The sequence below is a fragment of the Oncorhynchus keta genome, chromosome 2 (genome assembly GCF_023373465.1).
Source record: "Oncorhynchus keta strain PuntledgeMale-10-30-2019 chromosome 2, Oket_V2, whole genome shotgun sequence".
NCBI lineage: Eukaryota > Metazoa > Chordata > Actinopteri > Salmoniformes > Salmonidae > Oncorhynchus > Oncorhynchus keta.
The window spans coordinates 58,376,471-58,394,428 of record NC_068422.1 but is presented as its reverse complement, the minus strand read 5'-3'; the positions used below and the strand labels follow the sequence as shown (position 1 = coordinate 58,394,428).

The following is a 17,958-nucleotide window of genomic DNA, read 5'->3' as shown; positions in this document are numbered from 1 at the left end:
GTTACGTCGATATTCATAAGTTCCTCGAAAACGTTATGGGAAAAGTGTTCATATTGCCACTGAAAAAAATGGGCAAGTTTTCAGTCTTGTGTGCGGGTTTTGAGTAGTCATGTGTCCCCTGAACTTCAGACATCCGGAAGTAAATAAGTGATCTCATCGCAAGCCCCGTTGCTAAGCTGCAAGTGTAGACTGGGGTCGCGAGCAGCCACACAAACATGAAATCAACAACAAGGACTGAAGGAGCCAGACAGAAAGCAGATTAGTAGTTGGCATCAACTAGCTAGCTACTGATTTCGGTCTTAACCATTCTCTTTTCACCAATCATAGCTAGAGATATTCTGGTGGCAATTAGCTTAAAATGCAGGTATGTTCTGTATTATATTTTGCCCTGCCCAGCAATCTAAGTCGCTAGCTAATTGAGATGTTAACGTTAGCACGTTATGCTAATTTAGCTAGCTAATAAAGTTCAACCAATCTGTTTAACCATCGAAATGGCGTTTACTAGCTGCCTTAGCTAGCTAACAAGTATTTGCATGACTGTGACATGTGCCTAAATTGCAGCCCGAAATAAATCGTTACTTTGTTTGTGTCGTTTAAGCTAGTTAACAGTACATAGCCAGCTAACTTTAGCTAGCTAAGTTAACAGCCTGCTAGCGAACCAGTTTGCTAACGCCAATAGCGTAGATTTGACTATCTAACGTTTAATAATTAGCTGGTTTAACCAGTTTCTATTTGGTTTGCATCCTCCCTCAGCTTCAAGAGAAGCCAACAGGGGACATGAAGCAGAGAAGTTGACATTTTATATGTCTCTTCTGCCACCATCAACAATTTGTCATACAAAATATTTTCCCTTTTCCCTTTGTTCTTTCATTGGAGAGAAGCTAAAGGTCTTATCATACAGTCTACACACCTGACGCAGTTACCTCTGTGTGAATAATAACAACACTCCTTTGAGTGTTGGACGCCTAAGAATCACCATGGCTGTGGCCAACACCACCAAAACATCATGGAGATTACGTGAGTAGTTTCCATTTCACTCACCCTGTCCAGACCTCAATCGTATTGGTTTCATGGAGCCAGAGGTTAATCCTGGTGAGTTCTGGATTGTTTTTTTTTTGTTCCAGAGGAGATTGTAGCCCACTCCAGTAATGTGGCGTGTCTGGCCCTGGGGAAGAACTCTGGCCGTCTGCTAGCCACTGGGGGAGAGGACTGCCGAGTCAACATCTGGGCAGTCAGCAAACCCAACTGCATCATGGTAGAGACTAGTCAGACCTTTTAGGGAAGAAGTGTGTGTGCACAGTTTGATCTCTGCTTATTTCTGCTGCCTGTAACACCTCTCTCCCACCTTCTCGTCCCCTCTCCCTTTCTCTTTCTCAGAGTTTGACAGGCCATAATAACCCAGTAGAGTGTGTGAAGTTTAATAACTCTGAGGAGCAGGTGGTGGCTGGCTCACAGTCCGGATCACTGCGTGTATGGGACCTGGAGGCTGCAAAGAGTGAGACTGAATTTCTCCTATATTGTGTGTATGGGGAGGTTAGGCATATGTGGGATGTGGAGATGTGTTTCTACCAGAGTCAACTAGACATAGGCTACCAGTTCTGAGAATGCCATAACAATGTTTTGCTATTGTATCCCAGTCCTAAGAACTCTAATGGGACACAAGGCCAATATCTGTAGCTTGGACTTCCACCCGTTTGGGGAATACCTGGCATCTGGTTCCATGGACACCAACATCAAGGTGTGTATGTGTGCTGCATGATTGAGTGTTGTTAAGAACTCTACTATGTACAGTACCAGTCAAACGTTTGGACACACCTACTCATTCCAGGGTTTGTCTTTATTTTGACTATTTTCTACAATGCAGAATAATAGTGAATACATCAACACTATGAAATAACATATATGGAACCATGTAGTAAACAAACAAAGTGTTGAACACATCAAAGTATATTTGAGATTTTTAAAATCTTTTTTTCCTTGATGACAGCTTTGCACACTTTTGGCATTCTCTCAACCAGCGTTCATGAGGTAGTCACCTGGAATGCATTTCAATTAACAGGTGTGCCTTGTTTAAAGGTAATTTGTGGAATTGATTTCCTTCTTAATACATTGGAGCCAATCAGTTGTGTTGTGACCAGGTAGGGGTGGTAATACAGAAGATAACCCTATTTTGTAAAAGTCCATATTTTGGCAAGAACAGCTCAAATAAGCAAAGGGAGACAACAATTGTTCAGAGGAGACTGCATGAATCAGGCCTTCATGGTTGAATTGCTTCAATGAAACCACTACAAAGGACACCAGTAAGAAGAAGAGACTTGCAAGAAACACAAGCAATGGACATTAGACTGGTGGAAATCTGTCCTTTAGTCTGATGAGTTCAAATTTGAGATTTTTGGTTCCAACTGCCATGTCTTTGTGAGACGAAGAGTAGGTGAACGGACGATCTCCGCATATGTAGTTCCCACTGTGAAGCATGGAGGAGGAGGTGAGATGGTGCTTTGGTGGTGACACTGTCTGTGATTTATTTACAATTCAAGGCACACTTAACCACCATGACTACCACATCATTCTGCAGCGATACGCCATCCTATCTGGTTTGTGCTTAGTGGGACTATCATTTGTTTTTCAACAGGACAATGACCCAAAACACACCTACCTCCAGGCTGTGTAAGGGCTATTCGACCAAGAAGGAGAGTGATGGTGCTGCATCAGATGACTTGGCCTCCACAATCACCTGACCTCAACCCAATTGAGATGGTTTGGGACGAATTGGACTGCAGAGTGAAGGAAAAGCAGCCAACAAGTGCTCAGCATATGTGGGAACTCCTTGAAGACTGTTCGAAAAGCTTTCCAGGTGAAGCTGGTTAAAGCTGTCATCAAGGCAAAGGGTGGCTACTTTGAAGAATCTAAAATATATTTTGATTTTTTTAACACTTTTTTTTGGTTACTACATGATTCCATATGTGTTATTTCATAGTTTTGATGTCTTCACTATTATTCCCCAATGTAGAAAATGATCATAATAAAGAAAAACCCTTGAATGCATAGGTGTGTCCAAACTTTTGACTGGTACTGTATGTGGATTGGTATGTGATATTGTGCTTAAACAGAGTTTTTCTCTTTCAGCTGTGGGATGTACGAAGAAAGGGCTGTGTGTTCAGGTACAAGGTAAGACTTGCGCCCGTGTGTAATTTATACCCAACTGAAGAGCACCAAGGTTAATTATCGGCTAAAGCCCCCCCACCCACTGTCTGTGAGCGGCCTGCTGGCTGATTATGTTGGGAATGGGTCTGCTAATCAGCAGTAATTGCTGTGTGTCTATGTCTAGCACCAAGACTAAGCCAGGGATTACAGTGAGACGGTAAACACAATCTTGTCTGGCCTGGGGAGGAGGGGCTGGGGACTGACCGTCTGGACAGAAGTAGGGGGCCCGTGGTTATCTATCAATTTAATTTGGCATAATGTGCTTGTGCAGGGTCACACTCAGGCAGTGAGGTGCCTGGCCTTCAGTCCAGATGGGAAATGGTTGGCCTCTGCTAGTGATGACAGCACCATCAAGGTATGAACCCACCTACACATTGTCAGAAGCTTGCTTTCACATGTTTCTCATCTCACATGAATGTGGTCAGTTTGTAAACCAGGGCTCTCCAACCCAGTTCCAGGAGAGCTGCCGTCCTGTAGGTTTTCGTTCCAACCCTAATCTAGCTCAACTGATTCTAATAATTAGCTGGTTGATAATCTGAGTCAAGTTAGTTACAACTTGGTCTTGAGCGAAAGCCTAAAGGAGGGTAGCTCTCCAGGAACAGGTTTGCAGAGCCCTATTGTATATTCTCAACCTTATGTTCAGAGGGGTATTCTACAAAGCAGGATTAATGAGTTAGCCAGCTAAATTGGCTAAGTATTCTGACATAACTTTTTTGGAAAATAAGCTTGACATGGGCATGGCCTAATTGACTCAACAACCAAAAACACATATCTAAATTAAGATTTTCTGGTTCATTAAGAAAGTTCTAGTTATTTCTGGTTGATCCCACTTCGTAGTATACCCCTCTGCATAGAAGTTCTCCGTCTATAGGCACAGATCTGGGATCAGCTTACTTGATTCATAATATTCCTAGCTGTGCCAGTCAGGAACTCATATTGCCCTTTGACCTGTGTGTCCTAGCTGTGGGACCTGACTGCAGGGAAGATGATCACAGAGTTCACAGCACACACCGGAGCCATCAACATCATCCAGTTCCACCCCAACGAGTATCTGCTAGCGTCAGGCAGCTCTGACAGGTGTTGTATCCACACACTCTGGGGTGAAAAATAGTAAATAAATACGTATGAGGCAACTGAACATTTGTGTTCCGATGGCTTCAACCCCATGACTAAAGTGGAATGCCTTATAAGGATGGCTGTGTTTTCCACTGGCTTCATCACAGCTCTTATCTGTGTGTGTATGTCTGTCCTCCACAGGACCATCAAACTGTGGGATCTGGAAAAGTTCAAGATGATTGGCTCTTCAGGGGGAGAGATGGGACCCGTCAGGTGAGGGCTTCCTTCGACCGCTAACAAGTCTGGTTGGTCGGGACACCACGATATTAGAAGTTCAGATGCAACTAACACTCTATACCATGTATATAAACTATCCCTGCATCCTTTCCTTCCCCCCTCTCCCCCATTTCTCTCTCTCTCTCCAGGTGTCTGGCCTTTAACCTGGATGGCTGCTGTCTGTACAGTGGAGCTGTGGACTCTCTCCGTGTGTATGGCTGGGAGCCCGACCGCTGCTTTGATGTGGTGCCAGTGGGCTGGGGCAAGGTGGCAGACCTGGCTATCTGCAACCACCAGCTGGTGTGTGAGCATGACGTTACTTTATTTTTATTACATGTTTTCCATTTGCGTCGTTTAGCAGACACTTATCCAGAATGGCTTACAGTTAGCTGCGTTCGTCTTAAGATGGGCAGGTGAGACAACCACGTTTCAGTCATTGTAAGTACGTTTTTTTCCTCAAAATAGTCATCGGCAAAAGTCGGTGCTAGTAGGAAAAGTACATGTTTTTGTTGTTGTTGTTTTGGGGGTTACTCTTTTTAATGTTACTATTACTATGTAACTACTGTGTTACTGCAACCTTGTGTGAGAGCCATCGGGATCTTATTAAATGACTATGAGGGATTCTTTATGTAGTTCTGTGGCGTCAGCATGACAATTCTACATTCATTACTGCCACTGGACCTGTTACTGTTGCTATTAATATTACCAATAGCCAAGCCCCTGTGTTTTTCTGTTTCTCCTCCCCCCTCTCATCTCTCTCTCTCTCTCTCCAAGATTGGCGTGTCGTACAATCTGGCTAATATTTCGTCCTACGTGGTGGATCTGACGCGGGTGAAGAAGTCTGGCTCTGTGATCCAAGGCGTAATCCAGGACGACCAGCCGCTCACAGAGTCCTCCCCGAAAGGATCCACGCTGCGACGCAACTACGAGCGACCCCTGACCACCTGCAGCACACAGAGGTACTGCCCACTTCCAAACGCCGCTATTCCTACTTCCTATGGAGCGAATCCTAACCCTAATGTGAGCTGGGAGCGCGCTGAACTCAGATTTTGTATTTGGCCCTATATGCTACAGAATCTGTTTCAACAAAATCCCCTATGAGTTGATTCAAATCGTCCACTGTAGCAGAGTTGGTCGAGGATGCCGTTTACAATGCCAGGCGGTTTCCATTCCCAGGACCACCCATATATGACATGTATCCGCGCTGATAAATGGCATATGTTATATAGCGAATACGGCATCAAAACCGCGTCCGTTTAGTTTCCGTTGCATCGCTAAGCAGGCTATTTGGGCTGTGCTCTTCCAGGGTAAAGCAGAGTTCTGAGTCAGAGCGGCGCAGTCCCGAGGGGGAGATGAGGAGCCCCAGCAGTGAGGACGAGAAGGAGTCCTCCGCCGAGATCCGTAACCCCGAGGACTACAAAGAGATCTTCCAGCCAAAGAGCGCCATCTGTAGGCTGATATTACACCTTACATTTTATTTTGCCTTCTATTCAGTGTTCACACTAACAGCGGAATGCATGCATTACTACATCAACATCTAGCAGTGTCTTAATCATTCTTGAATTTCATACTAAATGTCTCCTCGTCCCCCCTTCCAGCTCGCACCCCCCCAAAGAATGAGCCCTTCCCTGCCCCCTTAGAAGATGGTGAGTCCCTTCTGTCAAGCCGTTAGTGTGAACAGTATTACATTGGTGTTTGTGATAAAGCTATCACATTGATCTGTTGTGTGTGTGTGTGTGTATAAGATGTGTTTCTGTCCTGAGTTTCATATTACAAGTTATTTTATTATTTATTTATTATATAGAAGAACAGAAGGGGAGACATGTAATGGAGATGGATAAAGAAAGGAAGGGCTCGAACCCCCGTTGTCAATGGGCATGTTGGGTCCGCTTCACCCGACTCCGGGCACTCGTATTCAAGTTCTCTCTCTCTTTTCTCTCTTAGAGAGTTTTGTGGTGAGAGCTAACCAAGGGCTGGTGGAGGTCATGACTCCTCTGACTGACAGACAGCAGGTTTGTACCTACTAGCTGCACTGTTGTATGTGTGACTGATTTGTGTTTTTGTAATGCTTGAGTGGGAATGTCTCGGTCTGTGTGAGTTTTTCTATGTAAATAAGTTAAATTTGTTTCTAGTGTGTGTGTGTGTGTGTCGTCACTGCAGCCCAGCCTGTTGAAGAACCTTCCAGTGGCATCGTCCACTCCGGTCCTGAGGGTGGAGCCTACCGTGGTCGCCACGGCGCCCTGTCCCATCCCAGTAGTAACCGCACGGCCGCCGACTAACCAGCCCCCTGCACCCCACCCAGCCCCCCCACCGGTCGTTGCTATGGCGAAGGCCAAACCCCAGCCCAGCGTCATCCTCTCCTCCAGGAATGAACCAATAGGACTCAACGTGGGAGATTTCCTTCCTGTGAGTGTGTATATACATGCATAACACACACAATCTTGTTTGTTTCATTTCCCATGGAGAAAGTTCACTCAAGAGACATCACAATTTGTATGGTTAAATTCAAGTGTATTAATAATTAAACTGTACTGCCGGCGCCAGTAGATCAGAGTGGAATAGTACAGTTCTATTATTAGCCTCTGACATCACCACTGTCTTTTAACTTTGGACTTTCTTCTCTACCACAAGCCCCATAAGATAAACTGGGTATAGAATGAAATGGAACACAGTCATTTAATGCATATCAACATGTAAAATCAGCTCAACATTGAACCTACCGTAGCAGTACAGTTATAAATTCACTCGAATGATCTAGTTAAATTGTGCTACGCATCAGAAATGACAAACACAAGATGGTCAGCTTTTTTTAAATAGGTTTTAACACATGCGCACAGAAATAGAATTGGCACCTAACTTTATGTAGGTTTAGGTATGATTTGAACAGGTGTGTGTATTTACCAGGTTATATACGGTTAACTATCTCTGTCCTAGCCTGCTCGTAACAACCGGCCCAGTGTGCTGGGTGATGACGAGGCTCTGGCCCAGATCAGAAAGGGTCATGACACCATGTGTGTGATGCTCACCAGCCGACACAAGAACCTGGACACTATCAGAGCCGTGTGGGGCAGCGGGGACGTCAAGGTATGGCAACGCTAACACACCGATAACATTGTCTGAATCTTGAGCATGGGGTAGTGAGCAATGTTCATGCAGTGTTAACATCACTTGAAATAAACAATTACTTGACTTTCAATGTTAAACACAGACAACATCCTTCAACTGACGGGCAATCCGTTTTGATTGGTTAGCTTAGCTGTTTGTGGCGTCAAAGTATGGAGAGATGTTACTGGCTGCCTCCAAGGTGTTTTTTTTGATGTGATTGGTTGCCGCTCTGTCTCCAGACCTCCTTGGACTCTGCGGTCTCGATGAAGGATCTCTCGATCGTCGTGGACATCCTCAACATCGTTAACCTCAAACCGTGAGTGGATGTTGAAACGCGTGCGCGCATACAAACGACTGCAGATCTTATTTGGCTGAGGAGGCCTCACGTACACTCTCACTGTCTCTCTTGGTGTTGCTGAGAGTACCATGAATGACATGAAGTCATTTGACCTGTCCCCCAGGTCGCTATGGAAACTGGACCTGTGTACCTCTATCCTGCCCCAGATTGAAGAGCTGCTGCAAAGCAAGTATGAGAGGTGAGACAGCAGAGACGAGTGATAACAAGTGTGTGTGTATTAACCCATCTCTCTCTCTCCCCGTGTGGTCAGTTACATGCAGACGGGTTGCACGTCTCTGAAGCTGATCCTGAAGCGTTTCTGGCCTCTCATCTCAGACACGCTGACAGCGCCCCCCTCTGTTGGAGTGGATATAACACGGGAGGAACGGTGAGTTTCAGCTCCATTTTAAGTCCTAAACATGCTTGTGCTTTTAACCATACTTACTGTACTGTGTGTTAATGCAATGATCACTAATCCTGGTGAGTTACCATGTAACCCATCACTAAAGGACCATTTAAAAAAAAAAAAGTTCTAGCTCCGTATTCATCCAATATTGCTTGAAGGAATAAAAACTGATACATTTTGGATAGAGGTCAGACTCTGCCACAGTGAGGCAGGCCATTTCCATTGCATACTGTGAATGAATGGTTTGTGTTTGAGCCCAGCCACCAGAAGTGCAAGGCATGCTACAAGCTGCTGAAGAACCTCAGCGACTTGGTGAAGAACAAGGCCGACCAGGTGGGTCGCCACGGCAGCGCCTTCAAAGAGCTGCAGCTGCTCATGGCGCCACTGGACTACTGACAGTCGACTATGCAACTGGAGACACGCACAGATTCCTCAACGGCTGACCACTGTGCTGTGAGGACTCGAGTCTGACTGACGGCTGCATTCTGTCATCCACCTGAGTGGTAAATCAGGGGACAATCCCAGATTCACACTGCGTGTGGATGGACTGAAGCAGTGGACTCCGAGACCGGGCGGGATAGAAGCCCATGTTTAGAACTCACTGTGTAGCTGTGTTCTCAGGGCGCGGCTCTCCTATTTAAAACACTGGGCACTTATGATTCCTTAATCTGTATGTGAGAGAAATGATGTCCTCTGTAACCTTAACTTGCCCACCACAGATGAGCACACACACACTTTTCGTAATTCTTCCATGCACACAAAACACCTATGACACACAGACCTGACTAGGGCCAGGTTTCAATCCGATCGTGGGTTATAGGCGTTGTGGCTTTAAAAAAAAAGCAATGTTCACACGGATATCGCCTTTAAAAGCCGCAACATCTGTGTTCAGGTGCACGGTGTTGATTTCTACATTCTGTACCTGAGATGTCAACCCTAGATGCACTATTTGAAAGTATTGTTAACACTAAAAGAACATGTTTTTCAAAATAAAGTCTAGTTTTAAGCATGTTTCTGGAATTGATAAGGAACAACTCTTGTTAAGATGTGTGTAATTCCACTCCCAACAGAGAGCAGCACTGCGTTGGGAAGGTACTGTTTGAAAGGCGCTAGCCCATCCACCACTCCAGTGTGAAGGCCTCAATAGATTATCTGGTCAATATAATGGATACTCTTAACGTTTTAAACTGGTAGGCAGTCGGGACCATTCTAGCCAATCAGAGGGCAGATACATTTGAACAACAGGCTCCACGGTTTCCACAGTTAAAAATAACAGAGAGAGAGAGATTGTAGAAATAGGCAGGGTTTATTTATTTAAAGTGTTTTGCCGGGATGTCACGTGTCCTATTAATAGATCAAATAACACACTTCATTTTTATGTTAACCAAATTGTACTCCATGCAACCTGCAGGAGAAGAAACCGCCACCTTCAAGAACTGTCAAGAGTAATAGTAGAATGCACAAGGTGCCATTTTGAAATCGGGTAGTGCATTATCAGTTCCTCTTTTCATGTTCGCCAGTGCATACATTCACCCAGAGCAACTTACCGCTCGGATTTGAACCAGCGACCTTAACCGCTGGGCTACCTGCCACAACTTAAAGCGCTCTTTAATTTATCAGAAATAACTAGCCCATGTCAGCTAAAGTTAAAAAAAAGTCACTCGTATCACACTAGACATGGCAAAATGTATAGAATTGCAAGACAATTAGCTTTAAAACTGCAACATTTTCTTTGCACCCCATGACAAAATGTGTAGAATTGCAGGAAATAAGCTTTAAACCTGCAAAATTCTCAAAACCAACGAGGTGTGAACAGTGCTTGTCCCCAAATAGACGAGGTAAGTGTGGGAACTCCTGCTCTATACAACTCAATGGCTGCAACCATCCTGAACCAGTTGGTCAAAGAGCATTGTCCCGGGTAGATGTAATTACAACCTACCATTTAATAAACGGTGACGAAAGATATAACCACTAGAAGGCAGGATATTTCAACAAACATCTGTTTAGGGACAGCCGAGTTTGAATTTCGTATCGAGTGTTTATTAAAAAAAGGGTGTAACAAAATCAAGAATGCCGCAGAAGGTTTCCACAACAACAAAGACAAAAGCAAGTAGAGATATCCATCAACAAGCACCACGATGCAGCGTGTCCTCAATGTTCCTCGGACATCCTGGTATTGGAAGGAACATTGGTTTAACATTGAAGACACACGGTCGATGAGCTGATATGTATTGATCAGCTGATCAAATGTACAAAGCATTCCTATTTACACAATGCATTTTCAAATACAGTTCACAAGCTTGATCACTCCCTCAGGGGCAGCAGTGTCTGTTCCGTGAGGCAATCCGTTGTCATTGGTTGCTTGTGGTCAGCCATAGGGAGTAGGATTAAGCTGTCCTGGATGCAGATCTAGGGTCAGTTTTTTGTTGTGTCCCTATTGAATAACCTTACAATTTAGGTAGAAGAAACTAATCCTAGATCTGTGCCTCTGGGCAACTTCAACCGGCAGCATCCAATAACAGGAATGGCATTTCCTGTCTGGCAGGGAGTTTGAGTCGTCTAAGCTTTATTCACTCGGTAGAAGAAACACAACAACATGAACGTTTTCCATGCAGTGGCTGAGGCGGCTCTGTATTGCCCTGGAGAAATCTCATCTAAAACACAAACGGCTACACAGGAAGTTAAAACGCTCTCTGCAGTCACGTCTCTTATTGCTTGCGTCCTACAGGGCAAAAGAAGCCCAGCTCCATATCTATCCCTGATTGGATGAGGGGGAGAAAGTGTGGAAGGAGACCAGGATGGAACCCTCGTAACCCCCCATCCCCCAAAAACCCACAATGGAGTCTAAAGGGATAAAAAAAAGAAACATCTCAAACACAGATATATACAGTATATGCTTATTATCATAATCCGTAAAACACATCAAGAAGGTATCAGCCTTGTTTTTAAGTGCATTTTTACCCAGAAATACTGTGATTGAAAGGGCTATACTGTTAGTGGATGATGGGACGAAGGGATTGGTTAGCACTAAGGGTGTGGGTGTGACGTTATTGTAAGGGGCCGACAATACATTGGCCAATGGGAGAATAGATCACAGGCCCAGTTGAAGGCTCAAAGGTGAAGGTGTGGTGGAGTTCTGGGCTGTGAAGAGTATATTTTTTTAAAAATGAGAGTTGTTTTTAGGACAGGGCCCTGTGTTACTCTCAGGTGCTCCTCCACTTTGGCCCCTAGTCAGGTGTGGAAGACAGACAGGTGTGTCCTGTAGTCACTTGCAGTCTGGGGTGTTGTGTTCCTTGAGGTGTATAAACGAGGACACGTAGTTAAGATATGGGGGGCTGTACAACATTCCTGGCTAAAATTAACACCTATCCATTCCTGTCAGCTATCAGTGGAAATGAAGAAAATGAGACTTGGAGGCCATTTTAGAGCATCGGGACAGAGTCTTGGTATGGTCCTTCCACGAGGGTCAAAGTTCGTATCCCCCTCTTCATCCCTCTGCTGTTCAAACAGCTCAATAAATTAAATGTCACCATTCTCTCAATCTGATAATTAGTCCAGTCCAGTTTCTCTCACCCATTGGCTGAGTGAGATCAGCAGAAGGAGGTGCCGGTTAACACCCTCCTGTTCAGAAGGCCCAATGGCTGACTGGGTCAGGGTCCGGGTTCATTCTGGATCCATTGGAGCCTTCAGACAGACAGTTTCAATCGTCCTGTAGGGAAGAGTAATAGGTTTAGGAAACTGAATAGTGGGGAGTGGTGTCCCTGTGTTAATAATGTCTCACTACAACCCAGCCAGAGAGCAGCACAGATGGGGGAGAGGAAGAGGTGATATATCCACAGATTCCACACACCCACAACAAATCCATATAGACAAGACACACAAAACGCCCTCACATCATACAATATCCAGATCACACAGATAAGAACTGCATTCAGACCGTCAGTCACAGACAAAATCACAGACTGCCAGACAGCCACAGACATGTATGGACACCTTCACCCACACACACATGAATCTGCAGATAGACAAACAAAGCTTTGAGTCTCTCACACACACAGAGAGAGACAAGGGTCAAGACCCACACAAAAAGTTTACAGTCGCACACACACTACTTCCTGGGGTTAGAGGCGGGGTGTGTTAGATAGGTGGGCATTGACCAGGTGACACGGGTGGGCACAGGGCACCATGCCATGCTGAGCATTTACTTTCCATGCCAAGCGACCAATCAGCATAAACCCCACCTACCTGCCCACCGTCCACCACCAATGGGCTGGCTCTGCCTAACAGCCTGTCTGCAAACCAACCAATCAGACCAGAGGATCAGGACACAGGAGTGAATGGATTCACCCTGACCATTCACACCTCACTTGAGTTCACTTAGTTTTTTTAAATATTGTGTATATATTTTTCATCATCCCAATAATGGTGCCCTAATGTGGTGTGTGTGTGTGTGTATGGAGGGTGTGCACATTATCGTCGTTGTACATTGATGGATGCCAGGGTTCTTGGTGACAGAGAGCCATGTGTACCTGTTGAGACATGGGACTAAGGGGTGTGTTTGTGTGTGTGTATATACATTTACCTGCAGAGAGCTGGGACTGAGACCTCCGTCGTGTGGTGGGGGTTTTGGAGGAGGCGGAGAGGGTGGAGCCGGCACTGCTGGCCCGGGAGATAGGGAGGGGCATGGGAGTCACTGGGGGAGAGTCCATCTGCAGAAAGGTTAAAGTTCAATGACAGAAATATCAACATCAAAGTTCCAAGTTCCTTATTCAACCCCATTCCGCTAAGGATCCTGTCTAACTAGATTACGGTTGTTTCTCCGTTTCGCGCTCATCTACTGCAGTCGGGGGTTAAAGCAAAATCCCATGACTGAAACTTAAAATCGATCTCAGATCGATTGTCTGGGGCCAAGTTAATCTCACATCTCATGTAAGAAAGTCATGACCATCATGCTTTTAGGGAAAGAGGATAACGTACATGCGAGTTTGACTGGTCCCAGTCCCCCTGCTTAGTGGGTTTCGGGGTCCTCCCCGAGATAATTTGTATGTAGAAGTGCTGGTGACTTTTTAAAAAGGACATTCTACTCCAAAATGAATGAAAATAAAATGATGCCGACACCTGACATTACCATGTTATGACCACTAGATGGTGCCAGAACAATCTGAGATGGTGGGTGTCATGGCTTGCTGAAATTAAATGGAACGACCCTGCTGCAAGTTCCACATTCTATCCAGGTGTAAACACTTCTCAAACCCAGACTGGATGCATCTATTATGCATTTGAGTGCAGGCTCTGTCTGGCATTACCTCGGCAGTCTTCATCTGATGAAAGCAGTGAGCCTGTTGAAATGATCTCCGAAGTGAACAAAGCGCATAGCTAATCATAACTATGTGGTCACCAGGAATGGTCCATAATAGAGAACATTTTCATCACCTTTCCTGAACGTGTAAAATCTATGCACCATTTCACTTTCATTTAATCTACCACCAACTTCACTGAGAATATATTACATAGGATGAATAAACAATATGCCGAGCCACAGCTCAATACTATTTGTCAAACATAGAGAATTGATACTTATCCGTTTCTAACAAACTATTTCAGAACAAACTGAGATGGTGGGTCTTGCTAAAATGAAATGACACAACCCAGAGGCTTTTTGGAGATAACCTTTTCAAACATCCTAAGTCAACTACATCTTCTTTACTAGAAAGTGATTTTCCTAAAACAACTGCTTTGTGTTCAGCTCCGCCTAACCTCATCCCGACTTGGATCATTCAGGGCAGAGGGACAGAAAGAAACCTGATGCCCCAGATTAGGCTCAGTGACCTGGGGAAGGTTTGACGTAAGGCCTGGGCTGAGATTTCATTTGTGAGTGCGTCCCTCACTCTCTCCAGGGTGTGTGTGTGTGTGTGTGTGTGTGTGTGTGTGTGTGTGTGTGTGTGTGTGTGTGTGTGTGTGTGTGTGTAGGTTACCTCCACGCTGTCGTGGGTGGGCGAGGAGGTGGTGGAGGAGTTCTCCCACTGTCTCCTGGTGGCGTTGCCCAGCTCGATGGTCCGAACCCGCTGGGCAAACTTCAGAGAGCACACCGACTCACTCATGTTACAGACCAGGGGAGACACCTAGAGCAAATACCTTCTGATATTAGCCTGAAGGGTAGCATTGATGGTTTTACTATAGGCTAAAATACACATTTAATTTGTAACCCCTCTCTCCCCAATCCCTCTCACACCCTCCTGTACCCCTCCCCCTCTCACCTGCACCATCATCAGGGTCTTGCTGTCCCCGCTCAGTGAGTCAGACAGCAGGTAGGTGAGCCGGGAGTTCCTGAAGGGCACGTGGGAGTGTCGGCTCCGCAGCGCATTGATGACGTCACCCAGGGCCGACAGGGACTTGTTGATGCACTGGGCCTCTCGCAGGCGGCTGCCCTCTGCCCCAGATTTAGCAATCCGCTCTGAGCCAGCCAGGTCAACCAGGTTCAGTTTACCTAGTAGAGGGGTGTACAGAGATAAAATCCTGAATGACTGTGTGTCTGTCTCTGTGTGTGTGTGTGTGTGTGTGTGTGTGTGTGTGTGTGTGTGTGTACGATGTCCGGTACAGGAATTGTGTGCGTGTGTGTGTGTGTGTGTACACCTTGCGTGCGGTGCCCGGTGGAGAAGTTGATGCCTGCTACGGTGATGATGAGGAGGGCGTGAGAGCGGGAGCTGTGTTCGTTCAGATTGGTGCAGGCTGTGGCCCTGTTCATGTGACCCAGCTCAAACACCTACACAGAGAGCACAGGTCAGGGGTCATAGGAAGTGAATAACTACTCTGTCAACTGCACATTCACACATATGGCAGAACACACACACATACACACATACACACAGAAAGGAGCAGATTTGAATCATTAACACACAAACTAATCTGTAGACTAGAGGCAAATCCAGGCTTGGGCACATTCTACTGGTTCAGGGAACACAAGAGCTCTGACAGATATTTCAGGATGAGAACTCAGCCTCAGGCCTAAAGAACCGTGGGAGCCATCTTATTAACTGACGCATGATTGTAAACAACACCCAAAAAACAGCTCTCTCTACACTTTTGAATTTATTTGGAAAACACTACTAAGGAAAAGTATTGCTTTGCGGTTTAGGCCAGGAATACCATTTGGCACTTTGTGACTGGTAAGTAACACCATATGAACAAAATGTGATGAATTGATTGCAGATCAGAGCACACTAACAACCCCACTAACCCAATGTCCTGTGGCAGGCACAGTATAAATGGCAGTGGTAGAATGGTGGTCTCACCCTGTTGATGTCCTCAGGGCTCTGGACAGTGAACTCCGTGAGGCCCGGCACATAGAGCTGACCGCTACCATCTGGATTCATCTTGATGTCCAGCTTCTCACCCTGGTTGTCCCCCAAAAGGTTCCTACAGGAAACGGCAACGCACAGTCACAAAGATTGTCCCACTCAAATAAAAAAAAATCTTAATATGATATGCATACGGCACTACTTTGGGTGTATGGTGCCATAATATGATCATTTGTCCTATGATATCCCCAGCATTTGGCAGATAGAAAGATAGAAGGATGACTAGATAGCTCAAATTAACAAATAACGATCAAGGTAATCTGTAGTTGACGCTCCAACTAAGTGGGGCCAAAATTGCTTCTTTCATGCGTTATGACATTCCACCCCTTCAATTCTCTTTCCGCGGTGAGTCCTGCCATCCCGCTTTGGCAGAAAGGACACACAGATGTTCAGAGATTACGCAACAGAGAGAGGGAGGGAGGGAGGAGAAGAGCTCGTGGAAAACAGATGAACCAAGGACATTAAATATAATCCACTTTTATTTTACAGCTGGCCCATGCGCTCGAATTGCTTACACACACACGCACACAGGAACTGTGTCAAACGACAGTTTAGGTCTAAATGACAATGAAATAACGCGTCGGCCGTGATCTTAAAAAGCCTTCTCATAAAGTACTGTAACTACGTGACCCCTTGCTTCCAGTGATGCCAATTGAGCAATTTTGTTGCTAGATTTAGCAACTTTTCAGACTACCCTGGCAACTTTTTTCTTCTTCCAAAAAGCACTTAGCAACAAATTGAGCTATTTTTAAAAATGTATTTGGAACTTTTAGTAACATTGAAAAGTTAAAACGCTAAAATGCACACATTTTCCCTCTAAATGACAGAGAAAGTAGTTGTTGTTTTTTTGCCTGTCAGCTCGTGCACGGGCAGCTGCAGGCCAGCAGCAATTTCAGCAAATTGCAAATCATTGTTGGCTGACTGCAGCAGCAGGAGTATGAGGTCGACGAGACAAACCCAACGAATGTAGTTGGTCACGAATGTTTGACCTTGAACAGAACTTACAACATCAATCAACATGTCTCAATCAAAACTGTACAGCCAGAAGTAAAGAAAAGAGTGGGAGTCCGTACCTGAATTTAAAGGGTGGCTGAAGCCAGTAATTGGGGATGATTGTCGGGCATAATGTGCGTACTGCAAATCAGATATGCTTTTCAAAAAGGTATGACATTTGCAACAGCAAAGCATATAAATTAATCAAAACCGTACAACCCTGCAACGCAGTCTACATTACCACAGTCGGTTAAGAAAGTAGATAACTGCAAAAGTGCAGAAGCTACTATGGCCATTGGCCATTGCAGAGCATTGTTCGCTGCTAGCATGCGGCTTGCAAAGCTGCCTTTTCAGACTCTGTGGCAGCAACAAACTTCCAAATACACCGCACCAAGTGCGCAGAAATGATTAGGCGAGTACTGGCTCCATATTTTCTCAAAAGGGTAACATCAGATGTGGGGGATGAGAAGTTCAGTCTCCTTTTGGATGAGTCCACTGATGTCAGTGTCTCTAAATACCTGGGTGTGGCGATTCGGTATTTCAGTGCTAAAAAAGGAACGGTTGTGTACACATTGCTCGGGCTGGTTGAATTGGAGGGGGCCGATGCCAGATCAATAGCAAAGGCGGTAGTTGAGTTTCTTGAGAAGTGCAACCTTAAAAAAAAGAGAATCTTCAGGGTATTGTCCGGGGGTGCACAAGATTTGAAAGGAAGAATGTGCATTGCCCAATTTGGTACTTACCCGCTGCGTGTGTCATTCTTTACAATTGGCTGTCAGTGCAGCATCCACAGAAACCATCCCTAGGAGTGTTGAGTACTTAAATCCAGGGAAGGGGAAAAGTCCGACAGTGAAGTCAGTTGAGGGAGAACTGGTCTGGTACACCTCTTAACATCAATTTGCAGCAGAGTAGTCAACCCTATGGCAAAAATAGATGTCCTGAAGGATGCCATTGATAGACATCTCAGTCAATCACCAGATCAAATCACATTTTATTTGTCACATACACATGGTTAGTAGATGTTAATGCGAGTGTAGCGAAATGCTTGTGCTTCTAGTTCCGACAATGCAGTAATAACCAACGAGTAATCTAACCTAACAATTCCAAAACTACTACCTTATACACACAAGTGTAAAGGGATAAAGAATATGTACATAACGATATATGAATGAGTGATGGTAAAGATAGGCATAGGCAAGATGCAGTAGATACATATGAGATGAGTA

At 45.2% G+C, this 17,958-nt stretch overlaps 2 protein-coding genes across 7 annotated transcripts in view; one reads left to right on the top strand and one right to left on the bottom strand.

Moving 5' to 3' along the window:
• LOC118402985 (katanin p80 WD40 repeat-containing subunit B1-like) lies at positions 1 to 9,395 on the top strand. 2 transcript variants are annotated; one of them, XM_035801410.2, is made up of 20 exons: positions 1 to 364; positions 882 to 1,017; positions 1,125 to 1,255; positions 1,378 to 1,495; positions 1,638 to 1,738; positions 3,127 to 3,168; positions 3,476 to 3,559; positions 4,166 to 4,281; positions 4,462 to 4,533; positions 4,686 to 4,836; positions 5,311 to 5,495; positions 5,843 to 5,985; positions 6,135 to 6,182; positions 6,481 to 6,548; positions 6,697 to 6,942; positions 7,471 to 7,620; positions 7,881 to 7,957; positions 8,103 to 8,168; positions 8,250 to 8,366; positions 8,645 to 9,395. In XM_035801410.2, the coding sequence occupies exons 2-20, from the start codon at positions 978 to 980 to the stop codon at positions 8,778 to 8,780; spliced, it is 2,091 nt and encodes a 696-aa protein (XP_035657303.1). In that variant the 5' UTR covers positions 1 to 364; positions 882 to 977; the 3' UTR covers positions 8,781 to 9,395. The 2 variants fall into 2 exon arrangements, with proteins under 2 accessions (XP_035657303.1, XP_035657296.1); XM_035801403.2 differs by having other exon boundaries at positions 5 to 364; positions 8,103 to 8,177.
• Positions 9,396 to 10,402: 1,007 nt separating this feature from the next.
• The window catches only part of LOC118402975 (kinesin-like protein KIFC3), a 69,835-nt gene continuing 62,279 nt past the window's right edge, over positions 10,403 to 17,958 (bottom strand). For 4 of the 5 annotated variants that reach the window (XM_052479075.1, XM_052479076.1, XM_052479077.1 and 1 more), the window contains 7 exons: positions 15,677 to 15,800; positions 15,018 to 15,147; positions 14,642 to 14,871; positions 14,360 to 14,506; positions 12,967 to 13,093; positions 12,630 to 12,676; positions 10,403 to 12,093 (listed from right to left, as the gene is read on the bottom strand). In XM_052479075.1, the coding sequence (XP_052335035.1) occupies positions 12,085 to 12,093; positions 12,630 to 12,676; positions 12,967 to 13,093; positions 14,360 to 14,506; positions 14,642 to 14,871; positions 15,018 to 15,147; positions 15,677 to 15,800 (814 nt within the window). In that variant the 3' untranslated portion in view covers positions 10,403 to 12,084. The remainder of the gene's footprint in view (positions 12,094 to 12,629; positions 12,677 to 12,966; positions 13,094 to 14,359; positions 14,507 to 14,641; positions 14,872 to 15,017; positions 15,148 to 15,676; positions 15,801 to 17,958) is intronic. The other variant, XM_052479078.1, reaches the window with a different exon arrangement.

Excerpts from the sequence above, each read along its gene's own strand:
- LOC118402985 (XM_035801403.2), top strand. The coding sequence starts at position 978 with ATGGCTGTGGCCAACACCACCAAAACATCATGGAGATTAC. Across the intron at positions 4,837-5,310 it reads CTATCTGCAACCACCAGCTG|ATTGGCGTGTCGTACAATCT; the intron begins GTGTGTGAGCAT and ends TCTCTCTCCAAG. Across the intron at positions 7,621-7,880 it reads GGGGCAGCGGGGACGTCAAG|ACCTCCTTGGACTCTGCGGT; the intron begins GTATGGCAACGC and ends CTCTGTCTCCAG.